Raw genomic sequence first — 20,189 nt, 5'->3', positions numbered from 1 at the left:
AGCAATCCAAGAGAAGTGTAATGTGGATAAGTGAGAGTGATAATACTCTAGTGAGCCATGCAGCTCCTATTTATTTATAGTTTCATATTCTTCAGACAAGGTGAACAAAAGCCAATTACTCCATGTTTCGTGAAATATGGTGGTGGACTCTTTGTATGGTCAGGGTTTCTTCCATGTAATAGATACTGTTTACCTTTGCCAGCCAATCTTTAATTGTCGGTATATATGAGGATTTCCAGTGAATTGGAATTAAAGCTTTTGCTGCATTTAAAAGGTCCCTAGTTAGTGAGCTTTTGTATTTCCTACATGTAAAGGAATTTATGTGTAGTAGACATGCAGCAGGATTTAGATCTATTGTGGTTTCAGTGATATGTCTGATCCATTTTTTCTGTTGTCAAAAATGAAAAACACTGGGGGCATGTCCAACACATATGTAGAACGGTGCCCTTGCTTTTGTGACATCTCCAGCATGTGTCAGAAGCCGAGGGAAAACCAATTTCTTATTTTTAGTGGCGTAATGTACCATTGCGTGAGAACTTTGTAGGAAATTTCCTGCAATTTTGTGCTCAGGGAACACTTGAGGGCAAAAACGCATGCTTTTTCCCATTGAGCGTCTGAAATTTGCAGTTTGAGCTCCTGTTCCCTTGCTTTTTTATGTTAGTCAAGGTCTTTGTGCCCTTCCTGTGTAAGCCAGGAATAGGCTAGCGATGTCGTTTTGCTGGTATGCATCTGGTTATTGCAGGTACCTTCAAATGGCGTCATGGGTTTAGTAAAGGATTCTCTTGTGCTGGTTATTTTGAAGAAAATCATGCAATTGTACATATAGCCAATAGTTAAAAGAGGTACCCTCGAATTCCCTCTGGAGAGAATTAAATTATTTTAATTTACATTTGTGGAAGCAGTGATAAGCCAGCAGAGGTGTGTCTTGATCGATTCTTTGTATATTTTTGTTGTGAATGCCCGGAGGAAAATCAGGATTATTTGCGATTGGTGTTAAGGGGCCAGGATTCATGTTTTGAATCAAGAGTCCACAGTAAAAATTGTAGGTTGTGAGGGGAGCATGAATTTTCTAGTTTTACCCAGTATTTATTATTGGCATGGCAGTGCCAGTCTATTACTCTTGTGATGTGTGTGGCATAGTAGTATTTTTATTTAAAGTCCGGTAATCCCATTCCTCTTTTTTTTTTTTTTGGAAGGGTAAGTTGGTAGAAATTAGTCCTGGGTTTCTTGTTTGCCCATACGAAGTTGTGTTGCAAGCTAGTTAAATGATTAAAAAAAAGAGAGTTAGGGACTGTGATTTGGAGGGCATGGAAGTAATATAATAGTCTTGGTAAGATTGCCATTTTCAGAATGGCTGCTCTACCAAACCAAGAGAACTGTTTAGAGTTCCATCTTTTTAGATCTGCTTCTATACCTTTTAATAGGGGTTTAAAATTGAAATCATACAAAGAAGTTAAGTCTGGGGTTAGCTGGATACCTAAATATTTTAGGTCTTTTTGTTCCCATCTAATTTTCCAGAGTGAGCTGAAGTAAATTGTTGGGTAAGGATAGGTTAAGAGCCTCAGATTTGCTGCAGTTAATTTTAAAATTTGAAATATAGCTAAAGGTCTTAAAGATCTTCTTTAAATTTGGTATAGAAATGTGGGGTTGTGATATGAATAGCAGTAAGTCATCTGCGTAAGCTGCTGTTTTATAATCTCTATTGTCTAAGTGGAAGCCATGAATTGCTTTTTCGAGACTTATTGTCCTGATTAATGGTTCAAGTGTTAGGATGAAGAGGAGGGGGGGAAGTGAACAGCCTTGTCTTGTCCCGTTGCATATGCTAATTGGGTCTGATAAAATGTTGTTAATTTTAATCTTCGCTTGTGGATTCTGGTATAGGGATTTAATACAAGTCAACATGTTATCTCCAAAACCAAAGAGCAGGTGGAGAACATGTAGTCCCATGTAGTCAAAAGCCTTTTCTGCATCAGTGGACAGTAAGAGCCCCTCAATGTTTGATGTCTTTGCTCTGTAAATTAGATTTAGAGCCTTGATTATATTATCCCTGGCTTCTCGTCCAGGCATAAAGCCTACTTGCTTTTGCCCTATAATGTTGTTCAATATCTTCTGCGGGTAAGGTGGGTAATTTACTATTATGGAGGAACCCCTGTATTTGTTCTTTGTCCATATGTTTGTGTTGTGATGAGAGATTATATAGCTTAGAGTAAAAGTTATGGAAAAGCACCGCAATTTTATAGGAATTATTTTCAATTTTCCCCTCCTTGTTACATATACTGTGGATGTGTCCTGTTACTTTTGCGTCTTTAAGGGCTCTGGCAAGGTATTTTCCCCCTTTCTCACCGTGCTCACGATAGATACATCTTTTGAAAAATAGGGATCTTTTTGTTTTTAAGTCCAGGATTTGTTGTAAGGCTTTCCTACTATCCATTAATTCTGTTTAAGTCTTAGCTGCCTGGGATCTTTTGTGTTGCACCTCTAGACGAGCTGTTTTAAGTGAGAGAGCAGAAATATTATTTTCCCGTTCTTTCTTTTTTCCTTGCTCCCCATTTTATGAAATCTCCCCTTATTACAAATTTATGAGCTTCCCAGGTGTTTAATCTGTCATGGTTTACGTTCATGTCAAAGAAATTCTTTATTGAGTTTTGTATGTCCATTTGTACCTTTGGGTCTGTCAGGAGTGATGCATTTAATATCCAGTTAAACGCATGTGGCTTGTGTGTGGGAGAGGTCAGAGAAATTGATGTGGGAGCATGATCTGATAGTGAAATAATACCAATCTCTGCTTTAGATAAACTATTAAGATCTCTTTGAGTTATGAATATTAGATCTATTCTTGGGGTGATGAATAAAAAGGTGAAGTCTTTGACTCTTGTAGACACCTGGAGGACTGCACACCCGACAAATAGTGAAGAAGTATTTTGATAGGTTTTAAAATCTTATAGGGAACATGTGTTTGATCTGATGATGTGTCTTGAAGAGGGTTAAATGGTATATTAAAATCTCCGCCTAAAATTATGCAACCAGAGGCAAACCATTTTATTTCGTCCACAGCCTTTTGGCAAAACGAAATGTGTGCTATGTTTTGGGGAAATATACATTTGCTAAGGTTACCGTTTGCTAGCTAATGTACCTTTTAAAAACAGATATCTGCCTTCTGGGTCTGCTAGTTACAAGGGGGCACACTGCGACTCATGCCAAACCAGGTCGTGTGCGTCCCGGCGAGGTGTTTCACTCGCGGGCTAGCCCCCATCCATTGGGGCTCTGTTGTGGCGAGGTCTAGCGCGGTGCTATAACCTGCACACCTCGCTGGCTGGACTGGGAGACTTTAAGGATCTTGGATATCCAGTCCGGCTGTTGATTGCAGTGCTCTCAGGAATATAACTAGTTTAAAAAATTACAATTTTTTTTTCCCTTTAAAATAAAAAAATAAGCTAAGACCCAAGTCCCAGCAGGGAACTAGGTCCTAGTCCTAAACTAGGCAGAAACAAACGGAATCCTATAGCAGAGTGAGTGGGTATATGCACTCAGGGACTGCCCCATATGCGTGGTTAAATTTTTTCCTGCCTTGTGTCCTACTCCTGTAGGGGGCAGCATAACCCAATGGTTAAGAATAATATGGAGCTGCGTCTGTTAATGAACGTTAGGGAAAATACATTTTTCCTATAGTTCTACTTTACCTTCTGAAGTGATCATATAGCTTCCAGTGCCACATCAGGAGCCCAACAGGCTGACAGAAAAATACTGCAGAGAACAACCCACAAAAATAACACTGGAATAGAGCAAATAGTGCAGAAACAAAGTGTGCGCTACAGAGAGGACACATAGGACACAATCTTTGCAGTTTACAGGAAAAAGTAGGAAGAAAGGATTTCTAGGATGGGGAATCTCAGAATACATTTCTTCTTTCTTCAAAGACACCATAGCAAAGTAAAAAAAAGTGTTGGAATGGTACCCAACTCCATACTATCAATCCCAAACCTATGGTGCTTTTAAAAAATGAGATCTAAACTTTAAAAGGGTTTTCTTGTGTCTTTTTCCCATAAGAAGGATGAAAAGGGCCATGCATGCAGTCTCAGGAAAAATGGGAATGCACCGTTAATGTAAATACATGGAGTTGTAGATGAAAAGATGCTAAAATGGAAAGAAGTGGTAAAGTAAGGAACGACACTATAGTTCTGACAATTCAGTTTTTTATTTTCGAAAAAATATTTCAGTAGTTATCTTATAAAAAAAAAAATACAATGCTTAGGGTGACCATACACTATACAATCTGATTGTACAATCTCCTTTAGATTTACCATCAACTATGTAGTCCAGGGGCCTATCTTATTTGATGGAAAGTGAATGGGTTGTTTAGGTGTGTCTTTTTACATCGTTTTGGTAAATCTAAAGGAGATTGTACAATCAGATTGTATAGTGTATGGAGAGCTTTACACAAAAAAATATGGACACGAATGATGTTAAAGCAAATGACTAGAAAAAAGCATAAATATACAGTCATAACATTGCATGCTGATGTGAAGATGAAAATTATTTATGATCTAAAAAAATATTTTCGGCTGTTTCTCATGCTTTGTAGGAATGCAAAGCATCCAATAAAAATACCAACGTTTAGCATTCATAGGCCATATAATGGGTTCGCTTGCTAAAGTTACATTTCTTTGCCAGAAATCTAGCAATACTGAATGGAATGGTGGTGGATACATTAGATAATGATGGTACATGAACAATGTTCCAGTCACATTTAGTCATTTATCCCATAAACATATCGTTTATGAATAGCTCCAAAAAAAGGATGTACTTTATAAATGTGCAGGCTTATAAAGGGTCAAGTCCAACAAGGTGTAGGCTACCTAGTGGACTTATGTTTAAATTACAATTGACACTTTCACAGAGTGACTGGAGTATAGGTATCACTAAACTTCCGGGTCTCCAACACTGAACCTTCAGGTCTCTTCCACAGAAGCTGTGGATTGTTTGGTGATGCTCTGCCTGCCCTTCTCTTCCTGTCAAATCTGAGAGTACTTTATGTTATGTGAACCTATTCACAACTATAAAGCATTCTGCGAATCAGTAGCAGAGGGGAGGGGAGGGGAGGCAAGCAGAGCCACATCACTGCCATAGGGCTGGGAGAATAGTGAGAGCAATACTCTTGGAATGCAGTAAAAGCGTTAAAAAAAAAAAAGTCCATAAGGTGGCTTACACCTCCTTTCACTTAAGCCCTTATATCAGCCAGCACATTTTTAAAAGTGCATACATTCCTGAAGTTCTTCTATTTACACAAATCTAATAGAAATCATCTCCTCCTTTCTCTGTAGATGTGTTCTGTATTTGTTGTTGCTTCTTATAAAGCTCAGCAACCTGAAATAAGAAAAAATCAATTGTTACATTTCAATGACAAGTCCGTTCACATTAAAATAGTTAAAGAACACTACCCCAATGTTACATCTGCTACAAAGCATTTGACAAATGACATCACCAAGGCAAATCTGTGCTTTGAACATTAGGGGGAAAACAACAGGCTTCCTTTAAGTCTGACCTGCACATATACGCCCCGTTCTTTCACTCGCCCATTGATCCATTTGCCTATGGTACACAAGAGGAACATTCGGTAACTCCACGTATGTGACTTACTACTCTTCCTCCCACATGACAGAGAGAGTCTGCAGCCTTGAGAAATCTCAGACTAGACCTACTTGCTGCAAATTGAAGAGTAGTAAAATCTGCTGTAGGTAGCTAGCTTTGAAGTGAACCTGTTGCTTTGTCTAAAGAAAGTCCAGGTTCCCTTCAAAGCTCATTCGAAGCTTTAAAAAAAAAAAAAAAAAAAAAAAAAAAGCAGGTAGAGATATGCAATTCAAAAATAAAATGTAAGTTTCTTACCATTCTTGTTACATTATTCTGCAGCCCAAAATTGGGAGCACGGGAAGCAGACTACAGTAATGCTCGGACAGACCATTCACTCTTTTCTGTCAGCACTAAGGCCCTGTTCACACCTGAGCGTTTTTCAGCTCGTAAAACGCTCATCTCTGAAGTCTCAAAACGCCCAATAAGCAAAATCCCATTCATTTCAATGGCCCCTGTTCACAAATGAGTGTTTTGTTGCCTGAAGCAAAACGCCTGAAGCTCAAAAAAGTACATGAGCTTCTTTTTTGGCAGATTACAAGCATTTTCGTTAGATGTCAATGCCTGCCTCCAAACACCCACAAAAAACGCCTGAAAAAAACATCTGAAAATGATACGCTCAGGTGTGAAATGGAGCCTAAGGCAAATATCGCCCTCTACTTCGCCCTAAACAAAACCTCAAATAGAAAACTGTCCAGTCCCAACATAGAGGAAGGCCCCAAAAATTTGAAAAGCTGCAGCCAGTTCCTGGAGGATGAAAGAATTAAGACCACTGAATGGCCCCCACGCTCGCCTGACCTAAATCCAACAGAACACCTCTGGGACATTATTTTTCGGTCCATCCGACGCCGCCAAGTTGCACCTCAGTCTTGGTCAGGAGCTCAGTGATGCCCTGGTCAAGATCTGGGAGGAATTACCAAAGGAGCATGCTCCGACGTCAGGCATGCATAAAAGCCTGTGGGGGCCATACCAACTACGAGAACCATTTTGAGTTGCTGCAATGAAATTTCTGCAAAATGGACTACCCTGCAGCATAATTTTTTCACTTTGATTTTTGGGGTGTCTTTGAATTCAGCCATCTGTACATTGATAATTTTAATTTCCATCAAACAATATGCCATCCTTTCGTTCCCAACACATTACCCAGTACCTATCAGTTTAGATATCCAGCATGATATTTTTCCCCATTGAGATCTGATGTGTTTTCAAAGTGTTCCTTTAATTTTTTTGAGCAGTGTGTGTATATATATATATATATATATATATATACACATATATATATATATATATATATACACACACACACACACACACATACATGTACATATATATACACACACACACACGTGAATACGTGATCTGGCACAGGAGAGTCGCCCTGTAGCAGTAAAGCGGATATGGGGCTGTCTTAAAGTGGCCAATAGTGAAAGGCGTGCAGCTGTGACACAATAAGTTGCAGAGCTGCAAACACTTAAGAGTGTTTGTGACAGGTAAAATAGTTCTCCTATATGAATTTTGACCAGCTATTCAACTGAACGACTAAAAATCAGTTTTTAAATAGTTATGATCTTTAATGCAGATAACCATCTCTGAGACCACAGCAGGAGCGAGGGAAAATATAAAACAGTAAAGAGGCAAGGAAAAATACCAGGGGAAGTCACATACACGGGTAGTTTACAGTACCTGATAACTGTTTGTTGCCTCTTCTGGTTTTTTATCATCTCGAATTCGAAGGAAACGTGGGAAACGTAGTGAAATTCCCTTTTCATCTTCCACCTAAAGCACAAACAAATTTAGTCTCTATCCAGTAAGAATTCCTTAAATAATTACAACCAAACTAAATTCAGAATATGCCTTACAGATTAACACAATGCAAATACACGTGGAAGCAATGATTTCCAAGGGAAGATACTGAATACAAAAAATGGATTTTTGTAAAATCTTACCGTAAAATCCTTTTCTCTTAAGCTCATTGACAGACGTAGTCCTCGTTGATTAATAACAACTCAGGTTATGCTGCCCTCTACAGGAGTAGGACTAGACAGGAAAGAAAACGTTCTGGCCACACCCAAGGGGCAGTCCCAGAGGGTATATCCTCTCACTTCCTGCTACAGCAAATCAGTTATGTCACAAAGCAGTGTTTAGAGAATTTAACCCAACCCAACTCAAAACAGAGGGGCGGGTACTACGTCTGTCAATGAGCTTAAGAGAAAAGGATTTTACGGTAAGATTTTACAAAAATCCATTTTTCTCTGTCGCTCATTGACAGACGTAGTCCTCGTTGATTAATAACAACTCGGGACGTCCCAAAGCAGTACCACAAATGAGGGGTGGGATGACAGAAATCAAAATCCAAAAGGCCCAACCGGAGCCAACCAGAAGCATCAAGGACTCATCGAGCAAAAAGATGAGACCTAAGTGAAACACCCAACAAACCCTTGAGGTAGACCAACAGTCTCCTCAGATTGCGGCCTGCAGAACCTTGTGGCCAAAAGAGGCTTCCGCCGATGCCATCACATCAACTTTATAAAATGTTGTAAAGGTATGAACCGACGATAAAGTCATCGCCTCGAAAACCTGGATCGCTGACGCCTGATGGCGGAAGACCCAGGAGACACTAGGCGCCCGAGTAGAGTGCGCCTTAACAGGGAACGTAGGCTTCCGACCCTTAATAGAATAAGCCTGTACCACCGTCTGACTGATCCATCTAGATATGGTCGCGGCAGACACAGGCAACCCCCTTCAAGGGCTATCCGTGATCACAAAAAGTGAGTCCGTCTTACGAAAACAAGTTCGTAGTAGTCAAGTGTATCCTTCTGAACCCCATCCAAGGAGTGTAATGCAACTCCCAAGGATGGCTAGTCTTAGGACACGGGGAAGGTAACACAATATTTTTATTCAGATAAAAACTCTGAAAACCACTTTAGGAAGGAAGGATGGATTCGGAAGAAGAACCACCTTATCCCTATGAACCATGGAATGGGGAATGACAAGATAATGCGGCCAGTTCTGACACCCTGCGTGCAGAAGTAATGGCCACCAAGAAGGCCACCTTATGGGATAATGTAAGCAAGGGAATCTCCCTAATATCTTCAAAGAGAAGTTTCTGAAGAACTGACAACACTAAATTAAGATCCCAGGCGGTAAGGGTGCACGCACTGGCGGAGCCAGATGTCGCACCCCTTGGATGAAATTCCGCACCAAGGAATGATTAGCCAAAGGTTTCTGAAAGAAGATTGCTAACGCTGAAACCTGACCCTTGATAGTGCTCAAGGACAATTTCTGCTCAACCCCTTGTTGCAGAAAGACCAAGATTCGGATCACCGAATAGGTATGTGGGGGAAATCCAAGAGATTCACACCACGCAAATATAAGACTTTCATGTGCTGGAAGTCGCTTTCCTTGCTTTAACTAGAGGTAGGAATAACTGAAGCTGACACTCCCTTGTCCTTCAGTACCTGGGTCTCAATGGCCAGGCCGATTGTAAAGCAAGATGGAAGATCGGTCCCTGAGACCGCAAATCCTCCCTGAGAGGAAGTCTCCGAGCAGCGTCCGCGACTAGCCTCACCAAGTCGGCGTACCAGGCTCGACGAGGTCAGTCCGGAATTTCCAGAATAACTGGAATTCCCTCCACCTCTATCCTGCGAAGAAGTTCCCGCAGTCAATTGGATCCAAATCGGGCTGCTCTAGAGCTGCTCGGTCCAGTAAATCAGACAAAATCTGATCGCTCTCAGTTCCGATACCCTATTGGTAACCTGGATACTATCGGAAGGAATGACTTCCCCTGGTTGAGCATCAGAGGCTCCCTGGTCCGCTCGCCCAACCGGATCCGATTGGCCAGGAAATCGGAATTCTGATTCCATAAGAAAAGAATCTTTCAGGAGAATTCGGGTATGAGACTGGGTATACGGTACTGCCTCTAAGAAGGCCACCATCCGTCCCAGCCAATTGACGGACAGCAACATCCGAATCGTTGACTGAACCTTCTGGAGTTTCTCCGCAAGGAGAAAACCTCTTGCCCAGGATGTACCCAACCTTAGGCCCAGATAGTTCAGTCTCCTGGTGGGAACCAGGGATGTGGGAAAGCGAAGAAAAACGCTGATGTCCTGCGATGATGGGGATATAAAGATAGGCATCCTAAATGTCTATGGACGCCAGGAATCCCCCTGAGGCAGGGAGGCCACCACTGTTCGGATGGACTCTATTTTTCCCCAAGTCCAGAAATTAGACGCACCTTGCCCTCTTTCCTGGGCATTGTGAACAGGTTCGAATAGAACCCCTGAAACCGTTAAATGTTAGCAGGGAAGAATCGCACCGGTGGAAGTGATCGAAACTCGATCCTGTATCCTGACCGTATGACCTCGCGAACCCCTTAGTCTGGGGTTCCGGCAAGCCATGGATCCGGAAACCGGTGAAGACGTCCCCCCACTCCAGAGATGGGTAGGGGCGCATCAGGCTGTATTTTTCAGGCTTGGCTGAGCCGGACTTTTTGTTTAGCCGACCAGCGCCCTTTGAAACCCTCTGAAGGGGCTTTGGAGGGTTTCGCCTTATCGCCCGCCCTCGCGGAACGAACAACTCCTTATGAGCAGAAAGGGAAGGTCCTCGTTGGCTACGAGGTCCTCTTTAACCTAACAGTCTGTGGCAAGACAGCAGGTGGTACCGTCTATCCTTTAAAGAAAGATTCCTCAAACGGATAGCGCCTAGCCATGCGTTAGGAAATAACAGGGGTTCGTTTCAAAACGACCCCATTTGGGTAAAGGAAAATCCTTCGCCCTTTTGGTAGGCTAACAAGTACCAAAAAGGAATTTCAGTCTCAGCTACCTCTGCCGGTATAACCTCAAGACCAAAGGTTTCCCAGACGGACACAACTAGTGCATCCACCACTCTTGTGCTATGGCAGAGGCAGAAACGTTCTCCTCACTGCTGAGGAGACATTACCTGAGACAACAGCCCCATAAGAGGGACCTGCAGCTGCATTGACCAGCTCAGAATCCGTATCTGAAGTATCAGATAAACAATAGGGGTAGTCGGGGGTCGCTTCTTGACCCCCGTCCCTGACAGGCCACCTCCTCCCGGGATACCAAAGACTCCAAAACTGCCGATAATGCATTGCGGCAGGGTCAATGATTATACAAGACACTTGCCAGCGACAAAAAATGACAAAGTAAAAAACTTTTTTTTTTTTTTTTTTGTGTGTCCCCCAGTCGCAACAGCGCCCCTCAGTGTTACCTGCCTTTTTGGACCCCACAGAGAGAGAGAGAGAGACCCCAAGGCTCATCCCTGATGCACAGAAGTTTTCATCAGCTTGCTCAGTGCTGTCTTGTTACAGACAGGAAGTCTTTGGCCCCATTTCCTGGGTAAAGGAGGCGGCTCCGCCCCTTAACACGCCTACCAGTGCCTCCCCCTGGCTCCATGAGGTGTTTGGTCACCTCAAACATGGCCGCCCCCATGTTGGAGATACGAGGCTACGCCAATATGGCAGCCTCGTGTGCTCTGCAAGAAAATGGCGGCGGCCTGTTAGGATAGCGGCGGCTTAGCAGCGGCCTGCAGGATGCTGTATACGGCCTAGCGGCCTGTGGGAGTGCATCGGCCCCCCAAACTTCACCCTGGATGGTGATCAGCCTGGACGGCGGTACCGGACTCTGGTGGGCCGCATGTGGTCCGTGCCTGCCCTTGCTGGAGGAATGCGATCTGGACTGCAGTTATACATGCATAGACATCGCCCTGTGAACACCTCTGACAGGTAGGATACCTTATGCTACCACAGTAATATTCTAGTACTGCCACTGACTTCAGTCATCTTTACAGTTTTGAAATGACATTAGATTGTCAGCTCCCAAACCAAGCCTCCTGGTTATTTGTTCACAAAAATCACACTCAAATAGGGGGATCTGTGACATGTTATAGGATAGAGGGGAGACCCATCCTTACCATTTCAGAGAGGGGCCCGCGTTCACCACAAAACCCGTCAGGGGGAAAAGGGGGAACATACTACTCACCATACCGGAACCAGGCGGGCGCCAACTCCTGACAGTACCCCTCTCCACCGGGGTGGGAGGGCTGTAGACCAATACGGACGCCGTGACTCATGGTCATTGGCGTTTCAGCGAGACGTTTAACTCGCAGGGTCAGTCCCCGTCCAGTGGGACTATGTCGCGGCCGACCCAGCGTGGAGCTATGGCCTGCACGCGCTCGTAGGCTGAACTGGGGTGACCACCGGATCTCAACATCCAGCCCGTCGCCCAGTTCCAGCTTTCTTGCTTGAAGATCTCACAGGAACACTGGAGAAAAAAAGCTGTCTAAAAATCTTCTAAGAAAAAAATCCTGCCAGGACCGAAGATCCCAGCAAGGTATCTAGGTCCTTACTCCTAACTAGACAGAAAAAAACTGATTTGCTGTAGCAGGAAGTGAGAGGATATACCCTCTGGGACTGCCCCTTGGGTGTGGCCAGAACGTTTTCTTTCCTGTCTAGTCCTACTCCTGTAGAGGGCAGCATAACCCGAGTTGTTATTAATCAACGGGGACTACGTCTGTCAATGAGCGACAGAGAAATTTCGGTTAGTAAGTGTAGAGAATAGCAGCAGGACTGAGGTACAAAGCTAATCCCCATGGTTCTATATTAGCAGTTTATTCTTTAGAAGGCACCACACTAAGTACTTCCTTGACTTTTATGAAAAAAATCCAACTGGCAAACAAGAGCAGCAGCTGTAGCAGACATACAGTAGAGGCAACCAGTGATACACCTTCTAAGGAATTAGTTACTGAAATGGCTGCACAAGGAGAGAATGCCAAGACTGGAGCTTGGAGCTGTAACTATATACAACCCAGGTATATGGTAATATAATATTGCCATATTCTAGAGATGGCAGCCAAAATGCCAACGCTAATTGATCATCGTGGCACAAGCTAGTGTATTATAAATGTAATATTTTTTAAATCCCCCTCCCCCCCCCCCTCCGAGAACCTTTTTTTTCTAATGGTGCGCCCTCATTTTGGTGGAAGCTGGTGCACCAAGCTTTGTTTGTCTTTGTTGGGGCAAACCAGATCAAGCTGCTGGCAGAGCAGATTTTTTCAATTATATTTTTAGCAATTTGTTTTTCCCTTTACTAATGGTTAATTCTACAACAGTGAGCAGGAAAGTGTTAAATCTCTCTACTTATATCATCTGACTGGAAGGTCTCTGCAGCTGCACTATAAGCTGCTGTCAACACATCGCTCAGCAGCAATGTCATTCCTGACCTCCATGTCCATGGAAGCAGAAGACAAGAAATTAATTCTGACCAGACCAAACTTTTTTTTCTTCATTTACAAAATGTTTTTTTCAGATCTACAAATATAAAAAGTATGCAGTAGAGCACCATTTTTATCAATTGGTTGGTACAAAAGAAGAACAGTAAATACCAGGTGCAGGACTGTACAGTAATAATGTCATAGTCAAATGAACTCCTATAGATAAACCAAAATACCGGTAAGCCACCCTCCGCATAATTGGATTTTTGTAAGAACTTACCGTAAAATCCTTTTATCTTAAGCTCATTGACAGACGCAGTCTTCTTGATTAATATCAATTGGGTTATACTGCCCTCTACAGGAGTAGGACACTAGGCAGGAAAAAATGTTCCGGCCACACCTTAGGGGCAGTCCCAGGGGGTATATCCTCCCCTTCCTGCTACAGGATGTTAGTTATGTAACAAAGCAGTGTCAGAGAACTCAACCCAACCCAACTCAAGATAGAGGGGCGGGTACTGCGTCTGTCAATGAGCTTAAGAGAAAAGGATTTTACGGTAAGTTCTTACAAAAATCCAATTTTCTCTGTCGCTCATTGACAGACGCAGTCCTCTTGATTAATATCAATTGGGACGTCCCAAAGCAGTGCCACAAATGAGGGGTGGGATAACAGAAAAAATCCAATCCAGAAGGCCCAACCGGAGCCAACCAGAAGCATCAAGGGTTCATCGAACAAAAAGATGAGACCCACCCAACAAAACCCTCGAGGTAGACCAACGGTCCCCTCAAACAGCGGCCTGCAGGGTCTTGCGGTCAAAAGAGGCATCCGACGATGCCATCACATCAACTTTATAAAATTTTTTGTAAAGTCATGAACCGAAGACCAGGTAGTCGCTTTGCAAACCTGAAGTACCGACGCCTGATGGCGGAAGGCTCAGGAAGCACTAAGCGCCCGAGTGGAGTGTGCTTTAACAGGGAACGGAGGAACCCGACCCTTGATAGAATAAGCCTGTACCACCGTCTGACTGATCCATCTGGAGATAGTCGTGGCAGACGCAGGCAACCCCTTTCTAGGGCCATTCGTGATCACAAACAGTGAATCCGTCTCACGGAAAGCTTCCGTAGTAGTCAAGTACACCCTGATCGCCTGAACCACATCCAAGGAGTGTAACGCAAACTCCCGAGGATGACTGGGCTTAGGACACCTGGAAGGTAACACACTATTCTCATTCAGATGGAACTTTGAAACCATCTTAGGAAGGAAGGATGGATTCGGATGAAGAACCACCTTATCCCTATGAACCATCAGATATGGGGAACGACAGGACAATGCGGCCAGTTCTGACACCCTGTGTGCAGACGTGCCACCAAAAAGGCCACCTTCTGGGATAAGGTAAGCAAGGGAATCTCCCTATATTTTCAAAGGGAGGTTTCTGGAAACCCGACACCAAATTAAGATCCCAAGGCGGCAAGGGCACACGCACTGGCGAAGCCAGGTGTCGCACCCCCTGGATGAACCTCCGTACTAAGTACTGAGTAGTCAGCGGCTTCTGAAAGAAGCTTTGTCAAGGCTGAGACCTGACCCTTGATTGTGCACAAGGCCAGTTTTCTGCTCAACCTCCTGTTGCAGAATAAGCCAATATCCGAGCCACCGAGTAAGAACGTGGAGGAAACCCAAAGGGATTCACACCACACAATGTAAGACTTCCATGTGCGATGATAGACCTTTCTAGAATTCGCTTTCCTCGCTTTAATCAGAGTAGGAATAACTGAAGCCGACAAACCCCTGTCCTTCCGCACCTGGGTCTCAACAGCCAAGCCGTTGAAGCCAGCGATCGTAAAGCAGGATGGAAGATCGGTCCCTGAGACAGCAGATCCTCCCTGAGAGGAAGTCGCCAAGAAGCGTCCGCGAACAACCTGACCAGGATAGCGTACCAGGCCCGATGAGGCCAGTCCGGAATGACTGGAATTCCCTCCACCTCTATCCTGCGAGAAGTTTCGGCAGCAACTTGAGAGGAGGGAAAGCATACAGTAACTGGTACTGCTGGTAATGCCCGCGGCGCCATACCCCATCCCTGACAAACCATAGTCATGGATTCGAAAGGATGGCGTTCCGCGCGCTGCAGCCGACCGATCGATCGGTAGGCCGAAGGGAAGGCCAGTTGGCAGACAATAAATTAGTCGTCAACTGAATCTCCTGGAGTTTCTCCGCCGGGAGAAACACTTTTGCCAAGGATGCCCACGGAGCAACCAGCGCGTCTGCGGTGTTCGCTAGAGGATCGCGGGAACGGGCTACAAACCTCCGCACCTTCCTGTTGAGCCGAAATGCCAACAGATCCACATCCGGGGTGCCTCAACGAAGGCACACTTGGTGAAATACTTCTGGGTGAAGGACCATTCCCCCTGATCCAGAATCTGACGGCTTAGAAAAATATGACTGCCAATTTTCCACCCCCGGAGTGAAAACCGCGGAGAGAGCTGGAACAATCGTTCCGCCTAACGAAGGATTCCGGCCACTTCTACGGCCGCCAGAACACTCTTGGTGTCCCCTTGGTGATTGACGTAAGCCACGGCCGTGGCATTATCCGACTGGATCTGAACCGGGCCGCCCGGAGCTACTCGGTCCAGTGAACCAGACAAAGTCTGATCGCTCTCAGTTCCAATACATTTATCAGTAACCTGGATTCCTCCAGGGACTAGAGCCCTTGAGCAGATAGCCTGCCAAGAACATCACCCCACCCAGATGGACTGGCATCCGTGGTGACAATTGTCCAGTAGATCGGGAGAAATGACTTCCCCTGACTGCATCTGAGACCGAAGCCAGAGACTCACTGGTCCACTCGCTCATCCGGATCCGATTGTCCAGGGAATCGGGATTCCGGTTCCATTTGAGAAGAATCTCTTTTTTGAGAATACGGTTATGAAACTGGGCAAACGGTACTGCCTCAAAGGAAGCCACCATCAGTCCCTGAACCCTCATGCAAGTCCGAAGGAAAGGCCAGTTGACGAACCATAACAGCTGAGTCTTCAACTGAATCTTCTGGAGTTTCTCCACAGGGAGAAACACTTTTGCCAAGGATATGTCTAAAGTTAGGCCCAGATAGTCCGGCCTCTTGGTGGGGACCAGGATGACTTTTGCAGGTTCATCAGCCACCCGAACTCTTTAAAAGAGATCATGGTGATCTCCAAGTTTAGCAACAGAGCCTGCTGAGACTCCGCACGGAGAAGATCGTCTAGGTAACCTAGAATTGATATGCCCCGCTGTCACAACAGCGCCAACACCTTTGTGAAGACCCGGGGAGCAGAGGCAAGACCAAAGGGAAATGCCACAAACTGCTAATGGTTCTTTCCCACAGCAAAGCGAAGGAACGCTTGTGTCCTGCGTAAATGGGCATGTGAAGATAGGCATCATTGATGTCTATGAACATCAGAAAATCCATCTGATGCAGGGAGGCCACCACTGTGCGAATAGACTCCGTCTTGAATTTTTTGCACCCGGACAAAACAATTGAGCGCCCTCAAATTTAGAAACTTAGTTCTACTGTGCAACTGTTGCATGTATGACAGTTAATTAGGTCCAGTGTACAGTGGAGCTTCAACAGGTTGCTCATATGCTGCCTGGAGCCACCTCTGTATTTCAATAGTAGGCCCTCTACGGACTACCCGTAGTGGACTTAGTATGGCACTAGAATTGGACGCAGCTTGTCCTCTTTCCTGGGTACTGTGAACAGATTCAAGTAGAACCCCTGAAAACGTTCTGTCCAAGGAACGGGGACTACCACTCCTTGTTGTATCCAGTCCGTCACTAACCTCCGCAAAGCTTTTAAGCGATCCGGGGATAGTCGAATATTGGAAGGAAAGAACCGCACCGGTGGAAGTGATCAAAACTCGATCTTGTATCCCCGACCGTATGACCTACCCGTCCCCCCACCCCGGATATGGGTGGAGGCGCACCTTCAGGCTGTAGTGGTCTGATTTCCAGGTCTGGAAGAACCGGACCTTTGTTTACCCGACCGGCGTTAAGCCTACCGCACCTGGTATTCCCAGGCTGTCTCTCATACAGGTGCTAAAACAGGCCTAAACCCTGCTTAGCTTCTGAGATCAGACGATATCGGGCGCCTTCAGGGTGATGCGGACGTAGGCCCCTTTGACGGAAAAGGAAGGTCCCTGTCTGCGACGAGGTCCTTTACCCTTATAGTAGCCTGTGATAGAAGGTGCTTTTGCCTCTTAGTGAGACCCTTGATAATCTTATCCAGGATAGCACCCAACAGGCGATCTTCTTGAAAAAGGGAGATCAGCCAAAGCTCTTTTTGGAAGCTTGATCTGCCGACCAGCATTTTAACCATAACATGCGCCGGAGGACCACCGCCGAAATCGATACACGCCCCAACAATGGAGCAGTGTCCAATAATGTAGCGGTGTCCAGGGCGGCGTCACAGATAAACTATAGCCCTTGTACCATCTGCTCCAGCAATTCCTGCTACTGCAGGGGGGAGACTCCTCCCCTGCAGGTCATGGCGTAACAACTTGGTTATTCTGTCACTGTTTGTGAAACCAGAGCAATGGTACCATACCAGGGAGAATATGGAGCGGGATATAGATTCCGCCTTACGATTCACCGGATCCCGAAATGACGGAGAGTTCTCCAATGGGATAGCTTTATTCAGTCTGGAATCGGCGAATCCACCGACGGTGGTACCGTCCATTTATTGAGGGATAGCGCTTAGCAATCCGTTTGAACCTACCAGGGGTTCGTTCTGAACGGACCCACTCCCCTCAAAACATTTGGGCAAGGCACACCTTTGCCATCTTGGAAGGTTTGCAGTACCACAAACAATTTCAGTATCAGCTGCCTCCGCCGGCGTAACCTCAAGTCTTAGGGTGTCCCGGACAGACACAATCAGTGCATCCACCAGCGCTACATCTTGCGATCTGGCGGAGGTAGAAACGTCATCCTCACTCTCCAAGGAGACGGGACCTGAGACAACAGTCCCAGAGGAGGAACCTGCAGCAGCAGCGACAGGCTCCGAATCCGTATCTGATCTGTCAGATGAGATAGGAGTAGGCGGGGTTCGCTCTTTAGCCCCCCCCCCCGTCCCTGACAGGCCACCTCCACCCGGGATACCAAAGACTCAAAAACCGCTGAAAGTGCATTAATAGTAAGGGGAGAATTGGAGGGTCCCGTGGTCACCTCTAGTGGATCATTTGGGAATACATTTATAGCAGGGTCCATGGCAAAGCCAGGAAAACCTGTCAGCAAACAATGACAAAATCTAAAAAAGAAAAAACTTTTTTTTTTTTTTTGTAAGCAATCCCCCAGCGCAACAGCGCTCCTCAGTGACCACGTGCTTTGAAACCCCTCACAGAGAGAAGAACGACCCCCAAAGGCTCACCACCTGATGCACAGAAGTTCCTACAGGACTGCTCTCAGCGCTGTCTTTACAGAACAGGAAGTCTTGGATCGATTTACTCGGGCCAAGGGGAGGGGCTCCTCCCCCTTACACGCCTTCCGGCACTCCCATCGCTGCTCAGCACTCAAGCCAAGCGAAGCTGGGTGTATCAAAAATTGCCGCCGCCATACAGGGGACATCCGACCGATCGGTCGGTGCTTGATAATCTGCATGATTATTTCCTCAAACCTTATATATAATGCAGGCTTTCCTTGCAGTGACAGATTACATGTACATGTAGGCAAACACATGTTATGTGTATTTAAACTTTGGGGTGCACACCCTAATGCAATAGGCTGCCCAACCAAGCCTCCTGGAGTGGTATACTTCACTTACCAACCCATCTTTTAGCAAGGGGGAGATAGGAGGAGTGTGTCACACAGGATAAAGGGGAACCCGGGATCATGAGGGTCCGACTATTCCACGGAGGGGCACCCGACAGAAGGAGAGGGGGAACATTCTACTCACCATACCGGAACAGGCGGGCACCAACTCCTGACAGAACCTCTCTCCACCGAGGTGGGGGCTGTCGGCCAACACGGACGCCGCGACTCCGATTCAGACTGGCAGTAGGTGACCTGGTGAGCGTTTAACTCGCGGGGCCAGTCCCTGTCCAATGGCCGACCCAGCGCAGAGCTAGAGTCTGCACGCGCTCGTAGGCCGGCTGGGGTGACCACTGGATCTCAACATCCAGTCAGTCGCCCAGCTCCAGCATAATTGCTTGAATATGTCGCGGCCGACCCAGCGCGGAGCTGGAGTCTGCACGCGCTCGTAGGCCGGCTGGGGTGACCACTGGACCTCAACTTCCAGCCCGTCGCCCAGATCCGACATAATTGCTTGAAGATCTCACAGGAACAACACTGGAGAAAAAAGCTAAATAAAAAAAGATTTCTCTAACAAAACTTGCCAGGACCAGAGATCCCAGCAAGGAGCTTAGGTCCTTACTCCTGACTAGGCAGAAAAAAACTAACATCCTGTAGCAGGAAGGGGAGGATATACCCCCTGGGACTGCACCTAAGGTGTGGCCGGAACATTTTTTCCTGCCTAGTGTCCTACTCCTGTAGAGGGCAGTATAACCCAATTGATATTAATCAAGAGGACTGCGTCTGTCAATGAGCGACAGAGAAATCCTATTTGCATGGCATGCAAACTTTATAAAACAGGTTTTCTGTTACACGTGACACAGCCAGATGTAACACTGTGTTAACAATGACTGCAAAGATACTGCTAGGTTTGTCTTCAGCTGAGCTAATACCTCTGCTCATTTCTCAATAAAAATACATATTAAAGAGAATATATCAATACAAATTATGAATAAGATCAAGTGAATGAATTGCACTTTGCATCATCCATCCCAAACTTATACAATATTTTGGGCAAGCCACTGTGAGTACAGATATATTTCTTTGGGGGATAGTAGCATTGATGTTAGCAATCCAGTATTCTTTCATTGGTGGTAATGCATGTGGCATCCTCCCTGCTAGTTAGGTTAGGCAAATGTGGTTCTAGGATTATGCTGTGGTCTGCTCTGCATGCTGCAAGTTTAATTGCTTTGATTGCGGTCTTCTGGAGGCTTCCAGAATATAGTGGGTGGGAGAGTCAAACGAGCAGCCTGAATACAGTCATGGCAAAAGATATTGGAATGTGTCAGATTTGGCTTTTTGTTTCTCATCTTTTTGTCATATCAATACAAACAAAAGAACTAAACATAAGAATGCCTAAACATTTGTAATTTCAACAATTTTCTGGGCAAAGTGGTGCATTATCTGACAAAAATGCAAGGGTGACAATATTTTTGTCCATGACGGTATTTATGCAGTTTCAACCAAGCCTGGGGGAAAGTGCCCAGAAGATGGCTGGGAAGGGGCATAAATAGTCTGGAGCCTA

The 20,189-nt window shown here is 45.3% G+C and overlaps 1 protein-coding gene across 1 annotated transcript in view; it reads right to left on the bottom strand.

Moving 5' to 3' along the window:
• Nucleotides 1-5,229: 5,229 nt before the first annotated feature.
• LIG1 (DNA ligase 1) overlaps nucleotides 5,230-20,189 on the bottom strand; it is a 166,010-nt gene continuing 151,050 nt past the window's right edge. Inside the window, exons 28-29 of the mRNA XM_082273878.1 lie at nucleotides 7,309-7,401; nucleotides 5,230-5,364 (exon numbers count right to left, since the gene is read on the bottom strand). Of these exons, the coding sequence (XP_082130004.1) occupies nucleotides 5,290-5,364; nucleotides 7,309-7,401 (168 nt within the window). The 3' untranslated portion in view covers nucleotides 5,230-5,289. The remainder of the gene's footprint in view (nucleotides 5,365-7,308; nucleotides 7,402-20,189) is intronic.

Source organism: Pelophylax lessonae (assembly GCF_965119305.1).
Source record: "Pelophylax lessonae genome assembly, chromosome: 12".
Classification (NCBI taxonomy): Eukaryota; Metazoa; Chordata; class Amphibia; order Anura; family Ranidae; genus Pelophylax; species Pelophylax lessonae.
The sequence above is the reverse complement of the archived record's forward strand: the minus strand, read 5'-3'. Positions and strand labels throughout refer to the sequence as shown.